The sequence below is a fragment of the Muscardinus avellanarius genome, assembly GCF_963383645.1.
Source record: "Muscardinus avellanarius genome assembly, chromosome: 5".
Lineage (NCBI taxonomy): Eukaryota > Metazoa > Chordata > Mammalia > Rodentia > Gliridae > Muscardinus > Muscardinus avellanarius.
This window is the reverse complement of record NC_137790.1, coordinates 138,778,219-138,799,483: the sequence shown is the minus strand read 5'-3', so window position 1 is coordinate 138,799,483 and position 21,265 is coordinate 138,778,219. Positions and strand designations below refer to the sequence as shown.

At 45.0% G+C, this 21,265-nt stretch overlaps 1 protein-coding gene across 1 annotated transcript in view; it reads left to right on the top strand.

The window, feature by feature from the left end:
* Positions 1-4,311: 4,311 nt before the first annotated feature.
* The window catches only part of NEK11 (NIMA related kinase 11), a gene marked incomplete at both ends in the record, with an annotated part of 215,264 nt that continues 198,310 nt past the window's right edge, over positions 4,312-21,265 (top strand). Inside the window, one exon of the mRNA XM_080696621.1 lies at positions 4,312-4,481. Within this exon, the coding sequence (XP_080552747.1) occupies positions 4,312-4,481 (170 nt within the window). The remainder of the gene's footprint in view (positions 4,482-21,265) is intronic.

The following is a 21,265-nucleotide window of genomic DNA, read 5'->3' as shown; positions in this document are numbered from 1 at the left end:
GATGGCAGTCTAAAGGATTGTCTGTTTAAGACAAGAGGACACAGTTTTAGTGGACGCTTGTTAAGGGACACCAAGTCTGGTCTTTTGGCACCATTCAATCAGTAGCAATTATTATCAAGTGCTCTTTAGTTAGAACATGGAGGGCATCGACATCTCTGAATTCTTACCTAAGTCCTCAAGAAATACTAGCCGAGCAGTTTTTAAATCTTCTTTTCCTTTGCCTGCATTATACAGCACAGAATGGTTTCATGGGTTCTGATTTCTGGGTAGAGACAGAAGTTGCTGCTGATGCTAACGGAAAAACCAAGGAAAAATCCATTATAGAAAAAGCACTATGTAAGTTCTGTGGGTTTTTGGTACAGAGGCAACAGTTTACAATTTATGTTACTCTGTGGGGCAAAGTAACAAGTCATAAGCCACAGAAAACGATATCCTTCCTCAGGTGCAGTGCTACATGTAGAATCCCAGTACTTGGGAGGCTGAGACAGAAGGGTTGCAGATTTGAGGCTAACATCAGCAACTTAGCAAGATCCTGCTTCAAAATAAAAAATAATAATAATAAAATAAAAAAAGGCTGGAGGGAAGAATGACCTTGGGTTTAAAAAATAAAAAAATTGCCAAAAAAGGGGTATCCTTATCAATTACTTTAAAAAGCCAGAAGGCTTTTGGTAAAAAAGCCAGAAGGTTTTGGTAAAGTGTGCAGGACCCATGACAGGAGTCTAGTTTTTTTTCTTTTTTCTTTTTTTTTTTTATTGATAATCAGAGTCTAGAAACTTCTTTGAGGACTTAGGCTTGTGGGTCCTTCTTAAAAGTGTCGTTTCTGGCCGGGCGTGGTGGCGCACGCTTGTAATCCCCGCGCTTGGGAGGCTGAGACAGGAGGATCGCGCAGGTTCAACTTAGTGAGACTCTGTTTCCAAATAAAATATAAAATAGGTCTGGAAGTGTAGCCCGGAGGTAGAAGGCCCCTGTGTTCCATCCCCAGTACCACAAAAAAAAAAAAAAAAAAAAAAAAGTGTCGTTTCTGGTAAGTAAACTACCTCTTTCTGTTTCTACGAACCCAACAAGGGACCGTCTTCGTTTTATATTTGCATACTGGGCCTGTGACTCTACCCCATCAGGGCAACAACACACGGATCTGTATTACTGGATTTTCCCTTTGGCTTCAGTCTTCAGTATGACTCAGCATGGCACTGTTACTAATCCTGTATTAAAACCACGATATGTTGCCAACAATGCTTTTTTTTTTTTTTTTTTTTGCATTGTGAGTTTTAGAGGCATTGCATTACAAGCGCGCTCGCGCTCGCTCGCTCGCTCGCTCGCTCTCTCTCTCTCTCTCTCTCTCTCTCTCTCTCGCACCCGCTTACCTTTCGCACTTGAGTCACCGCACCCTAGTCCCCAGCCTGTCACTGTCTCGGCACCTCACCCTGCACTCTACTAATTTCTTTACAAGTTGGTCTCCTAAAGGTTCTGCGGACACAGATCCTTTGGGCTCATTCTAAGCCAGTGCCCGGACCCTGCACGGAGTAGCGGATCCACAAATGCAGCCGACGGGGCAAGGGCGCGCACAGGCGATGATGTACGCCCTCCAATCCAGCCTTCCGACGCCGCGCCATCCCGCCGCAGCCGGCAGCAGCTGAGTGCACCTGCGAGTTCTTCGCTGAGGTCCCGACCCTCCATCCGTGGCGGGCGGGAGCCCGGGAGAACCCGCAGCCCGGGCACTAGAGGGCAGAACCCCGGGCGCGGCAACCGGAAGTGTCCGGGTCCGCCGTCAGCTCCCGGAAGAAAGGTTCCGCGAGCCCCGGGAGCCCCCGCCCGGGCGAGGAAGGCGGCTCGGGCCTGGAGGCGCGATCGCTCCGGAAGGTCGGCTCTCACGTCCGACACTGCCACGGCCCGGCTCGGCGATCGCGGCCCGCCGTCCCCGCCGCCGTCCCCGCCTCCGCTCCGCGCGCTCTTCCGCCTGGAGGGGCGCCTGCCCCGACTTCCCGGCGTGCCCCGCGCCGTCTCCTTGACGACGCTGTCAAACAGCGGCGAGCGCGGCGAGGGCGCGGGGTCGAGTGTCTGGCGGGATCGCGATGCCCCGCGCCGCGCCGGGACAGGTAATGCGGGAGAGGCGAGGACCCGAGCTGCCGGCCGGGCTCAGCATCTGAGCCTCCGCGCGCCCTTCCCAGCTGCGCATCCCCGTAGAATCCGAAGAAGTGATCGCGAACCCATTTGCCTAATTGCCCATCTCCTATTTTATTTTTTCTTTCTTTCATTTTTCTTTCTTTTCTCTCATTCCATTTTCCCTTCCCTCCTTCTTTCTTTTCCTTCTTTTCGTCCATCAGTCCGTCCTTCCTACTGGATACTGAACCCAGGGATTTCAACCTCTGGGCTACATCCTCAATCCCGTTTTATTTGTTAATTTAATTTTATGGTACTGGGGACAGAACTCAGAGGTATTCTACCTCTGAGCTCCACTTCCAGCCCGATTTTTTTATTCTTTTTTTCTTTTCTTTTCTTTTTCTTTTTCTTTCTTTTTTTTTTTTTTTTTGCGGTATTGGGGGTGAAACCCAGGGACATTCTACTCCTGAGCTACACCCCCAGCTCTATTTTTTATTCTTTATTTTGAAACAGTGTCTCACTAAGTTGCAGAGGGCATCATTAAGCAGCTGAGGCTGTCCTCCAACCGTTATCCTCCCGTCTCAGCCTCCCAAATGCTGAGATAGCAAGCTTACGCCACCACGCCTGGCCTGTTCTTTATTTTTTGAAACAGGGTCTCACAAAGTTATGAACAGCCTCTCTAGGTTGCCTGGAACCTGTGATTTTCCTGGCTCAGCTTTCCAGGTGCTGGGATTACAGGCAGGTGCCCATGTGCCTGGCTAAATGATCCTTTCTTAAAAGTGGAAGAGGCGCCAGGTGTGGTGGTGCAGGTCTGTGATCCCAGTACTTAGGAGGCTGAGACAGGAGGATCGCAAGTTGGAGAGCCAACGCCAGCAATTTAGGCCCTTCATAACTCAGTGAGATCCTCTTTCCAAATAAAAACTAAAATAGAGTTGAACATGTGACTCAGAGGTAGAATGCCCCGGTGTTCAATTCCTAGTACTCCCCCCCCCCACACACACACACACATCAGAGGCAGGGAAATTGTTTTACCATAACGTTAAAGTTTACCTTTAAGGTTAGTTAGATTCCTACTTTAGCAGAACCTGGTGTCAAATCTGCTTCCTCTTGCTTATTACCAGGGAAGAAGTTGATTACTGGGTTTCAGTTTGTCTTTGTCCCAGTGGGCTATCTAACTTTTCACCCAGAGTTTACAGACAAGTAATAATTCTTCCTTTCTGTAAATCCCCACCCCACTTTCTTAACATTCCTCCCTCTCCCCTCCTGGTAGTTGGTCTGTTGACCACTCATTTGCTCGTCCAATGCTTACTAACAACATAGTATGTGTCTGGCATTACACCAGGACTGGGGAGCCACAGATAAAGAAGGTATATTTCTGGCACTCAAATTCATACACCTCCCATTGTGGGGAGGGGGTGTTGGCAGGTGAACAGGTGGTTCTAGAATCTAGACAGCTAGTGCATTCTGGGTAGCTGTGTGCTGTGGGCTGGGCTGGGCTGTCAGGGCTGAGCCTGTGGGCCAGGGGCGCCCAGTCCAGAGTACTGTGGAGCCCGGGCCAGGCTGCCCGTTTAACTCTTCTTTAAAATGGGAGTGGCTGGATCTTGACTCCCAGAGGTATCCTGTCCCTCTCTGTGTCACTTTACAGGGGCCTTTATCCCCTCTCTAAAACAGAGTGATCTGAAGGTTGCGGTTCCAGACATTTTTCTGAATGGCTTAATTTGGCCAAAAAGCCCTTTATATCAGCAAGGGAAGTAAATGAAAGGTACATTCAGAGGCGGGCTCTCTAGTTTTTTCAACAGTAGATTTCACTGTTTCTTTGGGGCAGGAGCTTATTAATCTCACTAGCATGGAGCGAAACTTACCTGATTAGGACATTAGTTTTTATGTGGAATTGGGGATTCCTTGGTTGCTCCGTGAGGCTCTCAGCAACCCGGTGAGACCCTGTCTCCAAATAAGAAATAAAATCGAATTGGGGGTGTAGCTCAGAGGTAGAATAATGCCGCTGGGTTCAATCCCCAGTACACACACACACACACACACACACACACACACACACACAACCTTGCACTTCTTAGCATCCTTTAGACCTGATGTATGGATTCTTGACATCGCAGGTGGTGGCCCACACTCGGATGACTTTGACTATGTATGAGGGGTCGTGCATATTACCTCTCTGTAAATGAACAAACCGGCTGTATCCTGTGCGGAGCAATGCTGAGATTCCGGGAGGCCGCTAAGTGTGTGAACAGCGCCACAGCCGTCTCCACCTGTCCAGAGGCCCTGATTGCACGACGATATGAACTTCGGCAGAAACTTGGCAGTGGGAGTTTCGGGACTGTGTATCTGGTGGCAGACAAGAAAGCCCAGCCAGGAGAGGAGCTGTGAGTACAAATGCTCCATGCTAGTCTGGAGTCGGCTACCCAGTCTGCGCACCGATTCGCTGATAACACAGGCCGGGCGTACTTGGGAGGCTGAGACAGGAGGATTGCAGGTTCCTGACCAGCCTCTGCAACTCAGTGAGACCCTGTTTCAAAATAAAAGAATAAACTAGAGCTGGAGGTATAGATTAGAGGTAGGATGCCCTTGATTTCAATCCCCAGCAACACACACACACACACACACACACACACACACAATGTAGTAACATCTACCTCACCTTTTTTTTTTTTTTTGGTGGTGCTGGAGGTGGAACCCAGGGGCCATCTACCTCTGGGCTACACTCCCAGAGCTATTTTTTATATTTTATTTGGAAACAGGGTCTCACTAAGCTGCTAAGAGCCTCACTAAGTAGCTGATTCTGGCTTCAAACCTACATGATCCTCCTGTCTCAGTCTCCCAAATACTGGGATTACAATGCCCTTAGCATTCAAGCAAGAAGCTAGTAAAGATAGAAGGTTTCCTTTGTTGATCTCCTCAGATAAAGTTAAAAAAAAATTTTATTTCGTGGTTTTGGGGATGGCACCTAGGCCCTCACTCAGGCTAGGCAAACACCCCCAGCCCCAGGTAAGGCTCTAAAGGTATCTCAGCTCTGCATAAAATAGACAAAGGACCTAGAGAAGAAGAGCGGGGTAGATGATGGAAACCCATTCTTATGCATACCACAGTCTCCATCACGACATTGCTTCCCTTGATTAGAACTTGAGGGATGAGTATGGCTCATAACTGCATCTTTAAAAGTGTTATGAAATGCAAATGCACGGTAATTCACCTGGAAGGGAAGAAGATAGATTGGGGAAGTGTGACATCAATTTTTTTTTTCTTTTCCGTGGAAGAGATTTTCAGGCTCTGTGCTCAGATAGCACTGTGAGGAGGTTGTCAGCGGCGGGGCCTCTTCACACTGCTCATGTTCACGCCTCCCTGGCAGCCCTTCGGGTTGAACTCTCTGCACTCCCAGTGCTGTTGGGTAGTGTGTTTCTTACAGACAAGGATAAACTTGCATTAAATGTGTGCCCATGGGAAGCGACTCGGCACTGAAACTAGGACAGGTCACTTGTGCATCTGGGACTCAGGAGGAAGAGAAGCAGGGCGGCCCGAGATCAGCCCAGATTTACACCCTATAACTTATTCTTTCCAGATACCCTAAGTTCTTCCAGCTTTTTCCTCATCAGATATTTAGATTTTAGGCAGTGTTTTCACATGCCTCTGATACTAGCAAGGCAGAAGGATCACAAATTTGAGGCCCTAGCGAAATCCTGTCTTAAAAAAAAAAAGAAAAGAAAAGAAAAAAGAAAAGGGCTGGGGATGTAGCTCAGTGGTTGAGTGCCCCTGGTTTCTCTAGGAACACACACACACACACACACACACACACACACACACACACACACATGCACACTCACAAACACACACTCACACATACTTTAAAATCAGTGTGATGAGCACTTACTATTCCTTTATACATCATCAGAATCATAAACGTAAGCGTCACCAAGGCAATCATCTTTTAAAGATTCGTCTCGTAAATATCTAGAATCTTAAATGTCTAGAATCTTTAAAAGTTGGGCTTTTCAATAGGTTTCTATCAAAACTGTGATTGAAACAATATCAATATTAATATCAATGAACAAAAGCAAAAGGGCTGCCGTTTTTCTGGTATTCTTAGAACACACATTATGATTCCTGCCGGGAAGGATTTTCGTGCCCCAATCCTAGAGGCACTCTTCTAGTCAGTTCGAGTAGGTGGGTAAGTTTATAACTGTTAGCTTCGTGGAAACACTGAAAGGAGGACCTAATTCTGCCCTAGGACTTATTAAAAAACCAGCAGAATCCTTCCACACCATGGAACCGTATCCAGTTTGGCTTCTTTCCTAAAGAGGACCATGGGGGATTTGAAAAGAATCCACTCGAGGGGCTGCAATGTCGATTTTAAGGATGTAAGATGTAGTAAAATCAGACTTGAAAGCTTCAGACTGGGGATGGGTGAGTAGTGTGTTTGTAGGGAGAGAGGAAAGGCAGGGTCTTGGCTGGTTGGTCAGTGAATGGAAAGTGACTTCTTATAGTGAACTAATCTTTTTTTTTTTTTTTTTTTTTGGTGGTACTGGGGCTCCTGGAAGCCCTTCTACCTCCAGGCTACACTCCCAGACCTATTTTTTACATTTTTATTTGGAAACAGGGTCTCCTAAGCCAGTACACGCGGCTGGCTTCGAACCCGCGCGATCCTCCTGTCTCTGCCTCCCAAGCGCGGGGATTACAGGCGTGCGCCACCAGGCCCGGCATTGAACTAATCTTGAAACAGGACGTGAGCTAAAGATGGTGGATGAACCTGACTTTTGTGGAATGAGTCCAGCGTTGAGAATAATGGTCAACTCATGTGGCATCAGACCGTCTAGTCTAGAAAGCTTGGGAAAGGATTCCTTCACCACAGCCCCTAAGACCAGCGACACACTGGCCACGGTCAGCCTTCAGCAGCCAGGTTACTGTGGCCTGGACACTAGTTCTTTGGAAACTTTTATTAATTGTGAGTGTTTTCAGATGGGCAGCTCTCAAACTTGAGTATTTCTCTTCTGGAGACTGGAGGATCGCGGTTTGTGGACAGCCTCAGCTACTTGGCGAGGCACTTAGCAACTCAGTGAGACGGTTTCAAAGACAAAAAGACTAAAAACTAGGTCTGGGGGTGTAGCTCGAAGATACAGTGCCCCTGGGTTCCATCCCCGGTACCACAATAAATAGATTTGGTAACATTTACTAACGTTAGGCCCTATGTCATCACAGTGGGCAGAAGGCGGTGGCTGCTGGCTGCCTTCTAGATAATTCTGTGTTCTCCAGTGAGCCCATTCCTGCCTCTCTTCATGTCCCTTGAACCCAAGCCCATCACGGCCTTCTGCTGTCTGCTGGCCTTTGTAGACACTGGCTTTGGGAACGCTGCTCAGATCAGGAAGAGACTGTGTAGGGCTGCTCGCAGACCCAAGGAGGTGAGGAGCAGAGGGCAGCGTCACCAGTAAGACCCGGGCTTGCCCGGGAACAGTCGAGGAGGAGAGCCAGGCCGCCCTGGCCCGCTGGCAGCTGGAGGCTCTGCAGGCTTCTAACTGAGCTTTAGCGTTCTCACCCACAAAGTGGGCACACTCACAGGAGTGTGATGAGGACGAAATAAAATATCTACCTGTTTAGATACCAGTGAAGAGGTACATTGCCTTATACACACGGTCACTCAGCAACAGCTGAGATTCATCTTAACTACAAGCAACCAGCTCAACAGAATAATCAAAGGAATCCCAGTAAAACGTCAGCCCAATAAAGCAGTCACTCGGTGACTGTGAGAGGAACCCTCTGCCAAGTGGAAGTTTTTCTTTTGCATTCTGCTTTTAAGAGAGAGAGAGAGAGAGAGAGAGAGAGAGAGAGAGAGAGAGAGAGAGAAACTTATCAGCAATTGCTCTATTTAATACAAGTACAGAAGCTTTTCCACCCAGAATGTTGACCACTGAAACTTCCGTTCGTTATCCGAGGTCAGGTTTTTAAATTCTGTGTTACATACTAGACCATAAATATAGGAACTAGTTAATGTTTGAGCTGGGCAAAAGATGAGTAGGTGGTGAAAAGATTTCTGACATGTTAGGTGCTCCTTTCTTAATGGGCAGAGTAGACCTGACTCTCTGTTGTTGGGAGGACATGCCCCACCTGGCAGAAAGGCGCAGCGTGCCCTGTCATGTCAGACTAGCCCTTCGTGTCCGTGTTAAGGAGGACTGGAGGAGACCATCGGGAGTCTGGGCTGGTGCTCAGGACACTTACGATCCTGTGAAGTAACAGGTTTACGTAATACACACGTCTAGATGTAAAGAACTGGGCAAATGGAAGCGCCGGGTGTGTGGGGTCTCTTCCCTTAGAGTCCTGCAGTTCGTCATGCTGCCACTTGGGGGCACCACTCTATCATTGACATTTGTGCGTCCTGTGAACTTTAATTACAGTGTAAATACCACATTCTTTTAACTTTTTATTGACTTCCAGATTAGCTATGGATAAAAGTAAATGCTTCAGGCATTACACTTGATTAGCGCCTGTTTGTAGAGAGTTTTCTGTTGGCATAAATATCTAGCATCCCTTCTGCAGTTATCTCAGAGTAAAACCAGACTGCCAAATTGGATCGGGAATGTATTAGAGGTTTTTCTCTTATTATGCATCATAAAAATTATAAAACAATGTTTGGGAATATTTTTCTTTTATAATTATAAATATTCTTGCCTGATGGATATAATTCTATTTTTTTTTCTTTTTTCTTTTTTCTTTCTTTCTTTTTTTTTTTTTTTCAGGTCTGGGGAAGAAGCCCAGGGGCATTTGACCTCTGAGCTACATCCCCTGCCCTATTTTTTTTATTCTTTTATTTTTTGAAACAGTGTCTCACTGAGTTGCAAAGAACCTCACTAAGTAGAGGAGGCTGTCTGTGAATGGTGATCCTCCTGTCTCAGCCTCCCAAATGCTGGGATTATAAGCCTGCACCACCATGCCTGGCAGCTGTTATCATATTTCTAAAAAGATTTTTCTGGTTGTCATTCATAATTTCACTTTATATCTTTGCTAATCTGTCAAAGTATGTTCTATTTAGCAAAAACAAAAATTTTTAATTGACATATACAATTTTACATATTAAAGGTGTACTGTGTGATGTTTCCATTTATATAACATTATATAATGTTCACATTAGGGTAAACATATCTATTTCCCCAAACATTATCATTTCCTTGTAGGAAAACATTAAAAATCCTTTCTCTAGCCTGGTGTGGTGGTAACACCTGTAATCCTGGTACTTAGGAGGCTGAAACTGGAGGATTGTTAGGTTCAAGGCCAGCCTAGGAAACTCAGCGAGATCCTATTTCAAAATTAAAAAAATAAAATAAAATTGGAGCCGGGTGTGATGGCACAAGCTTGTAATCCCAGCATTTGGGAGGCTGAGACAGGAGGATTGTGGTTCATGGCCAACTGCAGCTACTTAATAAGGCCCTTTTCAACTCAGCAAAACCCTGTTTCAAAATAAAGAATAAAAAATAGGGCTGGGGTGTAGCTCAAGGTAGGATGCCCCTGGGTTCCATCCCCAGTACTAAAAAAAAAAAAAAAAAAAAAAATTGGGCTGGGGGGATGTAGCTCAGAGGACGAATGCCCTTGGATTCAATCCAATCTCCATTACCACACACACACACACACACACACACGCACACACACACAACAAGAACCTTCTGGTGTTTTTGAAATATGCAGGGCAGCACCATTACCTGTAGTCACTGTGTGGTGAGACAGACTCTCAGAACGTCTCTCCTCTACTTCTGTGGACTTGGTACCCACTAACCTCCCTTCCCCGTCCCCTCCCCAGTCTCCACTACCCACTGCTCTGCCCTCTACGTCCTTGCTTCCGTGAAATCAGTTTCTTTCCATTCCAGTAATCGAGGGTGCTTGTCTTTCTGAGCCCAGCTTATTTCAGTTCACATAGTGTGTTCAGTTCCAGCGTTGTTGTGAATGGCAGCACCTCAACCGTTTGTGGTTGACCAGAGCTCCATTCTGCGTACGCACGGCGCTGTCTCTGTCCGTCTGTCCATCCATCCATCCATCCATTCGTCCGTTCATCCATTAATGGATCCTTGGTTGGTTTATGTTCTTGGCTGTTGTTAACGGTGCTGTGGTCAACCTGGAGTGCAGACATCTCTTGGAGCCCCGGCTTCCCTTCCTTGACTGTAGCTCAGGAGTGGACCGCTGGGCCGTATGGCAGTTCTAGTTTTGATTTTCGGAGGCACCTCCATATGTGTCCCATAATGGCCGTCCTAATTTCCATTCCCACAAACGGTGTGCAGAAGTTCCCTTTCTCCACGCGCCCTCCGCACTCGCTGTTGTCATCTTTTGGGAGTAGTCCTTCCAGCTAGAGTGTGTTTCTGTGTCGCTGTGGTTTTTGTCTACATTCCTGACAATTAAGGATGCTGAGTATATTTCAGATCTCTGCTGAGTATTTGTATGCTTTTTCTTTAACAAGAGTATTTGTATGCTTTTTCTTTAACAAATGTCCTTTTCAGTTTATGGCCTATTTTGAAATTAGATTATGTGTTTTACTATTATTATTTTTTGCTACTAAGTTGTTTAATTTTTAAATATATATTCTATATATTAACCCTTTAGATGTATAGGCATATCCAAAAGATTTTGATGAGCTAACAAGGAACTTGTTATTTATTTTATTTTATTTTTTATTTTTTTGGTGGTACTGGGGTTCTTGGAAACCCTTCTATCTCCAGGCTACACTCCCAGACCTATTTTATACTTTTTAAAAAAAATTTGGAAACAGGGTCTCTTAAGCCGGCTGGCTTCGAACCTGTGCAATCCTCCTGTCTCTGCCTCCCAACACAGTACATGTAATTTAATAGAAAAAAGATGTTAAGGAGGTTAGCTGAACCTAAAATACACGATTAGGCTTGTAATTAATTATGTCCATAGCCACAGTGAATTTGAACATTCATCTTATCAGCATTGAATTTTTTTTTTGCAGGTTATAATTTTTTTTTAATTTCATCACAGTGATTTTATTATGTGGAGTGTTTCATCCAGTGATTTTATTATGTGGATTTTATTATGTGGAGTTTCATCCAGTGATTTTATTATGTGGAGGTGATTTTCTGCTATAGTCTGCTTTAGCCTGTCAGCCATTAGGTAGAACAATTTAAATTTGAACCTGTGCCCTGGACAGAGCGAGGGAGGGAGCTAACACAACAGGAGAAAAGGCCTGACTCCCAGAAGCTCCCAGTTTAGAAGAGAGAGCTGACTTATCTACTTCTAACCACTGGCATAAGACAGAGATTAGCGGCCATGCTTAGCTCGCATACTGGCTACATATGGTCATTATCTTACTAGTTCTGCACATTATCTAAGAGCTTAAATATTTCCCTTCTGGTCCTGTCTGTGTAGACACCCTAACATTCCTCCCCTTAACTGTGCCCCGACACCTTGGCCTTCCCTAAGTAACAGGGCCGCCACGGAAGCGCTCTGTTTCTGTGGACGGTGTTGCGTCCCATCTCTGCCTCGATACGAGATGAAGATGAGGGGTCGGATAGGAGAGGCCTCCACAGCCCTAAAGAAGCGTCGTCAGGCCCGTGCGCCCCACGCCAGGCTGTCACCTCTTTGGAGAAGTCTGGGGCCTGTATTAGGGTGGATTCTTAAAATACTAATAAGTTCATTTCCCGCTCAGCAGTAGGAATGAAATGGAAGGCGAGGGAGGAACCTTTGCTAGAAATAGCCACACTGACAGCAGAAGAGTGATCGTAGACCCTAAGAGGAAGGGAGATGGAAAGTCACAGAAACCCAACAAAAATCCAAGGTCGGGGGTCAGAGTGTATGATCATAACGCCAAATAGCTCTCCAACCCCAGTCCCTCCTGAGGGTGGCTTAGACTTGAGTCCGGATCCAAAGTGTCTGTTACGCTGAGGTAGAATCCCCATCTAGCAGGGGCTGAAGGGAGCCAGGTCTTTGAAAGACAGAACCACACAAGGATCCAGGTCTCAGCGTTTCATCTTGATAGACCTAGAGATGGCCAGCCTTGGTGAGGGGCTTATGCTAACTAACCCCATCCAAGATAGACCTGTAAACTGTGATGCTAATTCTTTTTTTCTTTTTAGTTTTTATTGGTGCACTGTAGTCACACATCTTACTGGGGTACAAGATGGTGGAGGCACACATGCACACATCCCTCAGTGCCCTTCCCCAATTCCCACCCTATTCCCCTCCCCTTGCCTCCTTCCTGATACTAATTCTTTACTCAAGGCCTAGCATGAAAAGTATCTCGGCTCTTGATTTTGTAGTGGAAATTCTGGATGATATCATATCTGAGGGAATAGCATTTAACCAGAGGAGAAAATATGCCCTCAACAAAGCTGGTGGAGTAACTGGAAATAACTGGTGGGAGTCTTCCTTCTATGCTAGACCATCATTCCAAGGGACTGTTTTTCAGTGACTCCTCAGACTTATTGTGTCCCTGCTGAACAGCTCTGGGGGTGAACTCATACAGTTATCCTCGGGTCCTCCTTCTCCAGTGTAACGTACATATTTTACAAAGAATACAGGGTTTGCCTGTTGTGGCACACGCGTGTAATTCAGCACTTGGGAGGCTGAGACAGAGGATCGTGGTTTGTGGCTTCAGTGAGGCCCTCGTAGCTCAGTGAGATCCTATTTCAAAATAAAGGAAAAAAAAATATGGCAGGTGGTAAGGCAAGATAGGTCAGAGGTAGAATGCCCATGGGTTCCATCCCCAGTACCAAAGAAAGAAAGAAAGAAAGAAAGAAAGAAAGAAAGAAAGAAAGAAAGAAAGAAAGAAAGGAAGAAAGAAAGGGAGGGAGAGAGAAAGAAAGAAAGAAAGAAAGAAAGAAAGAAAGAAAGAAAGAAAGAAGAAAAATGCAAGGTTTGCATAAAGGAGAAGGAAATTTTTGGTCTTTCCTGTGCGTATTGACAAGTGTTTATTCACTCTTTTAAGGAAACACAGGGCCTGGGTCGCAGTGGTTGCCCCAGAGATGGTGATAGGAAGAAAAAGAGACATTTCACGGAAAGTTTTGGAAGTTTGAACCATCTTTTAAGATTGAAAACAACAAAACACCAAAAGGCAGACAAGAAACTCCACTTATTCAACAAACATTGGTCACCATTCACTAATTACCTGCCCTCAAGGAGCTTGAGTCTGATTTAGTGTTTCTTAACCGTGGCTGAAAAGTAGAATCACAATATTTGAAGAGTAGTAATGCTCGAGCCAGCCGCGGTGGCACATGCTTGGGAGGCTGAGACGGGAGGGTCTCAGGTTCACAGCCAGCCTCGGCCACTCCGTGAGGCCCTCGGCAACTTAGTGAAATCCTGTTACAAAATAAAAAGAAGGGTTGAAGTTTAGCTTAGAGTTAGAAAATCCGTGGGTTCATTTCCCTCCATACCCCAAATAGATTATGATTGGCCTGGGATGTGGCCCAGGATTTTTGAGAGCTCCCAAGTGATTTGAATGTTCAGGTAGTTGTGGGAAGATTTAATCTACTGGAGATCATCTTATAATCATAAAAATAAGTAATTTCAAGTCGGAGTAAGTCCTGTGGTGAGAGTTGAGCCTCGGTCGCTGGGTTGCCGGTGCGTGTGCGACAGACACATCGAAGCCGGCAGGAAGAGGTCGGGCTGGGCTCGGCCCCCTGAGCAGCTCTGTCTCCGCCGAGAGCTTGAAAATGATGAAGTAGCTGGAGGTTTTCACACTGCGTCGGCCTCAAAATGGTCTGGAGGGCTGGCTTGCTGGCTTATTTATTTATTTATTTATTTATTCATTTATTTATTTAGCAGTACTGGGGATGGAACCCAGGGGCACTCTACCTCCGAGCTACACCCCCAGCCCTATTTTTTATTCTTTCTTTCTTTCTTTCTTTATTTATTTATTTTTTTGGTGGTACTGGGGTTCCTGGAAGCCCTTCTACCTCCGGGCTACACTCCCAGACCTATTTTTACATTTTATATTTGGAAACAGGGTCTCCTAAACCAGCGCGCGCGGCTGGCTTCGAACCTGCGCGATCCTCCTGTCTCCGCCTCCCAGGTGCGGGGATTACAAGCGTGTCCACCTCGACCGGCTTTTATTCTTTATTTTGAAACAGGGTCTCACTGAGTTGCAGAGGGCCTCGCTAAGTAGCTGAGGCTGTCCGCGAACCCGCGATCTTCCGGTCTCAGCCTCCTGAATGCGGGGGGCTTCCCGAATGCTGGAGGGCTTCTTAAAGTCCAAGCCACTGGGCTCCCTGCGCCTCCAGAGTTTCTGACTCAGCAGGGCTGAGGGGAGGAGCCTGATTCTTTGCATTTCTAATGGCTGCTCCTGGTTGCAAGAGGTCTACACTTTGAGGGTCACAGAACTAGGCCAAAGTGTGGGGAAACAGTCCCACTCAGTGTGAAAGGCCCTGAAATGGATAGGGCTTCACTGTATACATAATTTTGCATCTTTTTAAGCACTATAATATAAATATTTTTCTATGTTATAAATATTATTTATGTTTTTATGTTTTTGTTTTTTTATGGTACTGAGGATTGAACCCAGGGGCATTCTACTTCTGAGCTATACATCCAGCCCTGTTTTATTTATTTATTTATTTATTTATTTATTTATTTATTTATTTTGGTGGTACTGGGGATGAAACTCAAGGGCCTTCTACCTCTGGGCTACACTCCCAGACCTATTTTATATTTTTTTATTTGGAAACAGGGTGTCTTAAGCCAGCGGAGGCTGGCTTTGAACCCACGCAATCCTCCTGTCTCAGCCTCCCAAGCGCAGGGATTAAAAGCGTGCACCCCCACACCCGGCTATGTTTTATTTTTGAAACAGGGTCTTCTTATTAAGTTGCCAAGGGCCTCACTAAGTTGCTGAGGCTGGCGGCGAAACTGTGACCCTCCTGTCTCAGTCTCCTAAGCGCGGGGATTACAAGCATGCGCCACCATGCCCAGCTCTGAGAAATTGGTTTTTATATCATAAGGGTGAAGCTTACGAAGCCTCCCACTCTAACGCCGGGCGTGGTGGCGCACGCTTGTAATCCCCGCGCTTGGGAGGCGGAGGCAGGAGGAACGCGCAGGTTCGAAGCCAGCTGCGCTGGTTTAAGAGACCCTGTTTCCAAATAAAAATATAAAATAGGTCTGGGAGTGTAGCCTGGAGGTAGAAGGGCTTCCAGGAACCCCAATACCACCAAAAAAAAAAAAAGGCCTCCCACTCTGTATTTAGGTTTTCACTGTTCGTAATAAAGAACATTATTTCCTCCTAGAGGATTAATAAATCGCTCATAGTAGCCTGATAGTGTCAGAATAATTAAAAATGAGAAACAGTTCTTCCTAGAAGGCATGGACTTTATAATATTACAAGTAATTCCCCATAACTCAATGCGACAGGAATTTCCACCAGTCAGTCGCTGGTAGCCTTCAGCAAAGCTAGCGTTTATAGGTTGCACTTACTAATTTCTATCTGTGCATTTTTCTGTCTGATTTATATAATCACTTTAGCATATCCTTATTGATTCTGAGTCATTCTAAACAGAACACCGGTAGGTTAAATGGGTTTGTACCAAGCTATTCCTTCTCTTATGGCCGGGCTCCCTCTGCGCAGGCCTGTGGAGGAAGAAGAGGCTGTCGAGGGGCGGAGTTAATTTATTAGGTAGATTTATTTATGTCTAATTTATTAGACAGATTGCAGTTTTTACATGATAGCGATCCTTTTAAGTTTTCAATCTCTTAATAAAAAAAATATGAAAATTACTAAAATTTCTCTTGAACGAGTGGGGGTTCTGGGGGAGCATTGCCTGGCTCCCTTAGATAACTCTGGAAGGGCTTCACTTGGAGCTTTGGGGCGCGGGGGTCAAGTGTGAGCTGTGGGCTGCCTGCAACATTTAAGGTTTTGAGGATAGAAAGAAGAAAGGGAGAGGAAGCAGAGGTGCACAGTTACCCCGACTCTCTTCAGGTGTGGTAACGAGGCCAGGGTTTTTAGATACGAGACTTTCCTGGGGCCACTTGGCTGCATGGATTAGCATTAAAGAAACCATGTGTCCTCCCGCCCTGTATTTTAATATTTACAGGTGAGAGGCAACTAATAAATAAAATATTTTAGGATGAGTGGGATGCAGAGAAACCCTCAGGTTTTTTTTTTTTTCTTCTTCTTTTCATTTTGGTTTGTTTTTAGCTTGGCAGGGGTCCTAAAAAGCCTGCTTTGACTGCTGGATAACCAAGACGCTCTTAGGAAGAAGACAGCAACACTCAAAAATCCTTTAAAAAATATGATTTCTTTTTACATTACTGTTGTGTGAGAGATAATAGAAGTGATTTGTTCTACATACTGCAGATATATTAGTCTGCACAATAAAAGATCATCTTCAAACAACTACAGTGTGTGCGTTTAGATTTTCAGACAGGCTGCTGGATTCCTTATTTATTCCATTCTGTTCTTCCAACGGATCGCTTCGTGGATTTGCAAGTAGTGAAGCTGATGGTTTTGCGAACTTCGAATAATACCTCCAGGAAATTTGGGATATTGTTCTTCATTTAAATGTATGAGATGGAGGATAGCTAAGCTATTTTAATAAGTAATAATACTCCTGGTTAAACACAAAAAGTCTAGTTACCCTGCCATCCATGTCCAAATTGTGAACTGGAAGCGATGCCCATGATTTAAAAGTCAGCAAGGGAGAAAAACGACCACCTCGTGTCACTAGTTGCTTCTTGCTCGGTTATTTCTAAGCCTCGTTTTGGGGAAGCGTGATTTATAAATTTATATTTGCATGAGAAATAAACATTGTTGACCCCAAAAGAGTTCTACAGGTAGCTTGCGTATGCCACTAGTTATACATGGCATAATTTCACATAGTCTTAAAGCCGTTCCTGTCACATGACCTTGGTTGCTTTCAAACAGAATCACTTTTTCTTTCTTGGCTGCTTTCACAGGACCCGTTGCCTGGTTCTCACACATATCGCTAGTCACGAGCCTTTGACATGTGGTAGAATACACATATTAGCACAGCAGGACTGTAGTTAGTTATGTGAAAATCCCAAGCAAAGCCTCAGTAATTAAAAAGCAGACTTTGGCCATCTGCTGGTTAGCATGGTTGTGGAGATGGCACCATGATTCTATAAGTAGGCTAAAATGTATAAGATCATATACTAAAACAGGTGCAGTGTATTATGTTGTATTATAACTTAATATTTGTATTCAGAAAATGTGAGCCCTGGACCAGATGCATGGGAGTATTTGAGAATATTAAGCCATTAGGTTTTCAGGTGTTAGTGGCGATCCTCATGAAGTTGACAGTTTAAACTTGGTGTTGTGAGTTAATCTTTTGTACCAATCAGCCTTGTTTTTAGCTCAGAGGGAAAAAAAATTGACTTAGTCATGACCCTTTTTTGGGGAAAGTGAAAAAGGAAAATCAAACTGTAGTTGATATTCTTGTCATAGGCTCTAGTCTCCAAACCTCTGAGCCTGGGACACTGGGAGCCCCGAGCCCCTGACGAGCAGGCGCCGGGCGGCACTTTTCTCGGCCTCTTCCCGTGCAGTAGACTCGGCGGTTTAATTGCAGTTTGCTTGATGTTTCTATTTTCCATTCACTTGAGTTGGGGGAGCCCCTTTTAAGCCCGAACACTCAGCTCTACCTGCCTCCCCAGGTTTGCGGCCCACCTGCCCTTCATTTCCTTCCACTTCCCGGATCTCATACAAGTGCGTAGATTGTGGGTTTCAGAACAAGATCAGCCAACCACGTTTTTGTTTTGTTTGGTTTGGTACTGAAGGCTAAACCCAGGGCCTCTCTACTTGATTTTTTATTTTGAGGCAGGGTCTCTCTAAGTCGCTGAGGGTCTTTACTAAGGTTGCTGAGGCTGGCCACAAACTTGCGTTCCTCCTGTTTCAGCCTTTCAAGTACTGAGATGGCAGGCCGGCACCACCATGCTCAGCTGCCAACGTTTTATAATATTGGATATTTTATAATATTGGATTTGTTCTTTGCTGACCAGCTGCTTTTAATTCATGAAGACTGAGAAGAGTCGATAATTCCCCCTCGGTGAAGCTCGTGCTGGCGTTATTGGCTGGCCGTACACAATCATAAAAACTTGCGTGTGCATGTACTTGTATTTACATACGTATACGTATGCATGTGTTTATGTGTGTGTATGTATGCATTCTTAATTTTATAGTTTTTCAACACTAGTTTTTGCAGCAAGATTGTGTTCAGCTGCCAACAAATGTCCTGGTCAGCCGGATAAAGAGGTCAGGCTCAGTATTTTCATACCATGCTTGGACAGGCACTAGAAGTCCCCAGTGGGAACACCTGCTTTATAGAAATTCAAGAGGCATTAATACGGCCCCTCATTGGAAAGCCCCGACTGGGAGGCACTGAGCCCCCCGCCTCTGCAGCGTGGGCTTGTTGTGGGGGTCCCAGCAGCCGCCTCCAGCTCCTGTTATGCCAGCGAGCTACACTCGCTCCAGGATTCCTTGGAAACCGCGGGCCTTCCTGAATAATTCATCACCTGCTGATCAATTATTCATAACTCATTATTACAACTGAAATCAACCCTAAAGGTGGAATCATCCTGCCACTTATGAATATCCAGATCATCAGGAGACTGCCGTGGAGTTTGCAGCCCTGGCCGCCCGCTGCCTGTCACTTCTCTGAAGGGATTCCAGAGAGGAGAGCCCTGTGCCATGGAACCAGGGGCCCTGGGACGCACCCCGCTGGCCAGAGGCAAGGCTCGCCTCTCGCTGTTTGTATTTTGAATCCTGGCCTCATTCACACCTAGGAATGAAACTTCAGTCCGAAAGCACAGAGAAGACTTTTACAGCACTTTGGTTTCTTAACCACCTTTAGGTGGTCCGCGAGGATGGAAAACTCGCCTTTAGAATATCTTTTCTGGATAAAACGCAGGCATCTTTAGAAAGCTTTGTTGACACCGATCATGCTGCGTTTGCCTGTTCCGTCAGTCACGACTGAGTTGTGTTCATGGATTTATCACACTCCGCCTTTCATAGGAAGAAACGCCATGCTTTTCATAGATACCGTATGGAAGGGATCTTGGCAAAAGTGGGATGAGAACATAATTCACAGAAGCCTGATTTCACATTCAGGAAGATGGAAGGAAATTGTTTGGCTTCAGACTGACTAATAATCAGCAAGCTTTTTAAAATGTGTTGATAAAGAGAGTTTTATTTATTTATTTATTTTTTGCAGTACTGGGGATGGAACCCAGGGGCATTCTGCCTCTGATCTACACCCCCTGGTGTGTAGATCTTTATTTTGAAACAGGGTCTCACTGAGTTGCAGAGGGCCTCACTAAGTAGCTGAGGCTGTCAGCGAACCGCGATCTTCCTGTCTCAGCCTCCCGAATGCTGGGATTACAAGTGTGTGCCACCACGTCCACCTGGACAAAGGAGAGTTTAAATCCCGTTCTTTGGGAAAACAAGCCGAGTCTGCCTTTGGGCGTCCTTGCCTCCCAGCCAGTTGGTGTTCCCGGGACACCTGGCCCTGAGGAGCGGCGGGGGCAGGCTCCAACACCTCCGTGTGCGTGGCATTGTGCGTGGCATTGGTCCTGGTGATTCCCCTAAGTGAATTAGTACTAAGTGAGAACGTGAATCCTAAGACACTGGGATTAATACTGCTTTGTCTAAAAAGTTTAGCTTGTAGATAAAAATCGAAACTATTGAACACATATATTTTTAGTAGAGATTCTAGGTGTGTGTGTGTGTGTGTGTGTGTGTGTGTGTGTGTGTGTGTGTAGATGATGTTGGTTGTCCAAATGAAATGGAGGCTAAATGTAGGGTGGTTTTTTTTTGTACTGAGGATGGAACCCAGAGGCATTCTGCCTCTGAGCTACACCCCCAACGCCCTATTTTGTTTTTTATTTTGAAGCAAGGTCTTGCTAAGTTTCTGAGGCTGGCTGCAAACCTGTGGTCCTCCTGTCTCAGCCTTAAATAGGTTTAAGATGGCCTCAACCCATCTCTTTTACACATGTGATGTCCCAGATAACTCGCCGCTCATGAGTTTAAATGTGATCCAGTTATGCCACTGTGAAAATTTGTTGATAATTTTAAGACAAACGTGGATATGCCATGAAGTTGAGCAAAAGCTTTCATCATTTTTGAATTTTTACTAAAAAACAATTTTTTTCACATCTAAGAATAAGTCTTCATTTATTTATTTATTTATTTATTTTTTGTGGGTCTGGGGATGGAACACAGGGGCATTCGACCTCTGAGCTACATCCCCGCCCTATTTTTTATTTATTTATTTTTATTTTTATTTTTATTTTTTATTCTCACTAGGTTGCAGAGGACCTCACTCAGTATCCCCCAGTCTCAGCATCCTGAATGCTGGGATTACGAGTGTGCGCCACCACGCCAGGCTTCAGAATAAGCTTTTAATATCAAGCGTATTTCAGTGTTTGATTTTCAAATTATAACTATCATAACTCTAAAAAAAATTTAATAAGTTACATATCCACATGGCTCACAGAATGTAAATAAGTGCACCGTTAGCTGGGCGTGGTGGCACACACCTGTCATCCAGTACTTGGGAGGCTGAATCAGGAGAATCAACAGGTTCCCAGCCAGCTTCAGCAACTTAGTGACTCCCTGTTTCAAAATAAAAAAAAATAATAAATAAATAACAAATAGGTCTGGGGATGTACCTTGGAGGTAGAATGCCCCTGAGTTCAATCCTAAGGCCCCTCTCCCCCCAAAAAGGTATAATGTTAAAAATTTCTTCTCATTTTTGTGTCCCTTTGTTACAAATTCTCACCCTCTTCCCTAAAGGCGGCCACTATGAAGAGTGTCTTAGGGGTCCTTCCAGAATTGCTTTATACATACATAAACAAATTTCGAGTCCACATGTTTATTTTTCTTCTTCTTATGGAAACTAGCATTTCTGTTTCTTGCATTTTTCATATGCTAAAACACCTTGGGAATGTTTCCATGTTCTCATATTAACAAATCCTCCATTCTTTGTCTAATATCTTTATTGAGACATAATATTGGGACATCTTTATGTTGTACGTTATGGTAATTTGACATGTGTATTTATTTGTATTAGCTGTACAGATATATACAGTGCCATGTACACATCTATACAAAATGTAATAATCAAATCAAAGAATGCCTCTTGGAGCACTGTCATCTCTTATTTTTATGCGTGGGGAATTTCATACTCTTCTAGTCATCTTGAAATATATTATAGATTGCTCCAGC